This window comes from Panthera tigris, chromosome B2 (genome assembly GCF_018350195.1).
Source record: "Panthera tigris isolate Pti1 chromosome B2, P.tigris_Pti1_mat1.1, whole genome shotgun sequence".
NCBI classification, from domain to species: domain Eukaryota; kingdom Metazoa; phylum Chordata; class Mammalia; order Carnivora; family Felidae; genus Panthera; species Panthera tigris.
Window position 1 is genome coordinate 2,665,656 of NC_056664.1, and position 2,130 is coordinate 2,667,785.

At 50.8% G+C, this 2,130-nt stretch overlaps 1 protein-coding gene across 1 annotated transcript; it reads right to left on the minus strand.

Annotated features, from left to right (window-relative positions):
- Positions 1–425: 425 nt before the first annotated feature.
- Positions 426–1,370, minus strand: LOC122238495 (putative olfactory receptor 2B8). Its single transcript, XM_042985483.1, has one exon. The coding sequence runs from the start codon at positions 1,368–1,370 to the stop codon at positions 426–428; it is 945 nt and encodes a 314-aa protein (XP_042841417.1).
- Positions 1,371–2,130: the final 760 nt, after the last annotated feature.

Consider the following 2,130-nt stretch of genomic DNA (forward strand, 5'->3'; position numbering starts at 1 on the left):
AACCACCATTCTGCCTTCCAATACCACAGATTCATTGTGCCTGCTTTTGAATTTCACATGAATTAAAAGTAAATTTTATACCATTCAATTCGAACAGTATGAACTGTTCTGCAGCTGGCTTCCTTCACTCAGCAGTGTGCTTGCAAGAGGCATTCATGCTGACGTATGTAGCTATTATTTGTTGATTCTCATTATTGTATACATTCCAATAGAGGATACATCATAGTTATTTTTACATTCTTTTATTGAACCCATGTTCTCCCCACTAGAATACTGAGCTCCATGGAGACAGGGCTGAGTGTTGTGATTGCTGATCACAGTCGAAGTCAGTGGAACAATGGCCTAGACAGAGGAGGTGCTTTATAAGGATTTGTTGACTTCAGTGACAACCGGGTTGTAGTCACCCAGAATCTGCAAACCCTGTATTAGCTCCCTCTGGAGCCTGTGGTTCCTCTCAGCAGTCTCCTCAGCGCCCCCTTGACCTCTTTGTTCCTCAGAGTGTAAATGAGGGGATTCAGTAGGGGAGTCACCAGAGTGTAGAAGAGCGCAATGCTTTTGTTGACATCCTGCGAGTAGCTGGAGGGAGGCTGGAGGTACATGGAGATGAGTATGCCAAAGAAGATGACCACCACCATCAGGTGGGAACCGCAGGTTCCGAAGGCCTTCCGCCTGCCCCGGGCCGACTTGATCTTCAGGACGGCCCTGGTGATGTGGCCGTAGGACACTAAGATGAGCGACAGAGGCACCACGAGGAAGAAGACACTGACCGCAAAGACTTCAGCTTCGATGATGGAGGTGTCGGCGCAGGCCAGCTTGAGCATCACCGGCACTTCACAGAAGAAATGGTCCACCTGGTTTCTCCCGCACAGGGGCAGGGTCATGGTCAGGGCCGTCTGTAGCACCGAGCTGCCGAACCCTGTGAGCCAAGCAGTTAGGACCAGGCGCAGGCAGAGCTGCGGGTGCATGATGATCAGGTAGTGCAGTGGGCGGCACACGGCGGCGTAGCGGTCATAGGCCATGACCGACAAGAGCACACACTCCACGCCCCCGAGCCCCAGGGCGATGAGGAGCTGGGTCACGCAGCCACCATAGGTGATAGTCTTGTCCCGCCCTTTGAGGTTGGCCAGAGTCTGAGGGACGGTGCAGGTGGTCAGACACAGGTCCATGAAAGAGAGGTTGGAGAGGAAGTAATACATGGGGGTGTGCAGGCGAGGGTCCCACAGCGACAGGAGTATAATGGTGCCATTGCCTAGGCAGCTCAGGACGTAGCCCATCAGGATGACCACAAAGAGAGGCGTCTCCAGCTGAGGCCTGTCGGAGAAGCCCAGGAGGAGGAATCCTGAGGAGGTGCTGCCATTCGCTCTTTCCATGGCACTCAGTCTGCACAGTTAGCAGGACTCCCTGTTTTCTCTTGCAGCTTCAGTCCAGCCCTGTTTTCCCAGGGTGGGCTCGTGGATTCTGGGTGGAGGCCTGAGAGTTTGCACACACCCTTCCTTGCTGGGGAGCGACGGGGTGATAAACAGCCCCTGAACGGGAGCATCTTCTGTGTTTCAGGCACTGCCCTAGACGTGGGTGCACTTTTTCCCAGTGACTGTCTGAGGTTGGCACGTTCCTGATCTCTGTTGACTAGATGAGCGAAGTGAATGTGAAGGAGGTTCAGTAAGTTTCCCAGGGGCTCTCACCAGGCTTCGGACTGACTCCACAACCTGGGCTTTTGACCAGCAGGGACAGTGTCTTTTCGTGAATGCATGAACACTGAAGGTAACTGTAGTTTCTCAAAAAAATTAATCTAGTCATTCGGAGTAAGGTGCAAATTTGCACTGTCCCTTCCCTCTATGTTTGTTTGCCATCAAGAATTGAAATACGTGCATCTCGCTCCCTTACTTCTAATTTGTGGGGAGAAAAACTGTGTTTTCTGAAAGTGCCTAGACAGAGAAATTTACCATTACCAATTTTATACAAGGGGAACAATACATTTTGATGCATAAACTAATGAACGCTGGGAATGGAGCCTGAAATCGTGGTTATTGATTGGGAAGCATCTTGGAAATGATTGAAGAATTCATCATGCCCAGTGTTCACTTTGCAGGATGACTAATCCTGACTAATTATCACTGACAGCAATTTCAC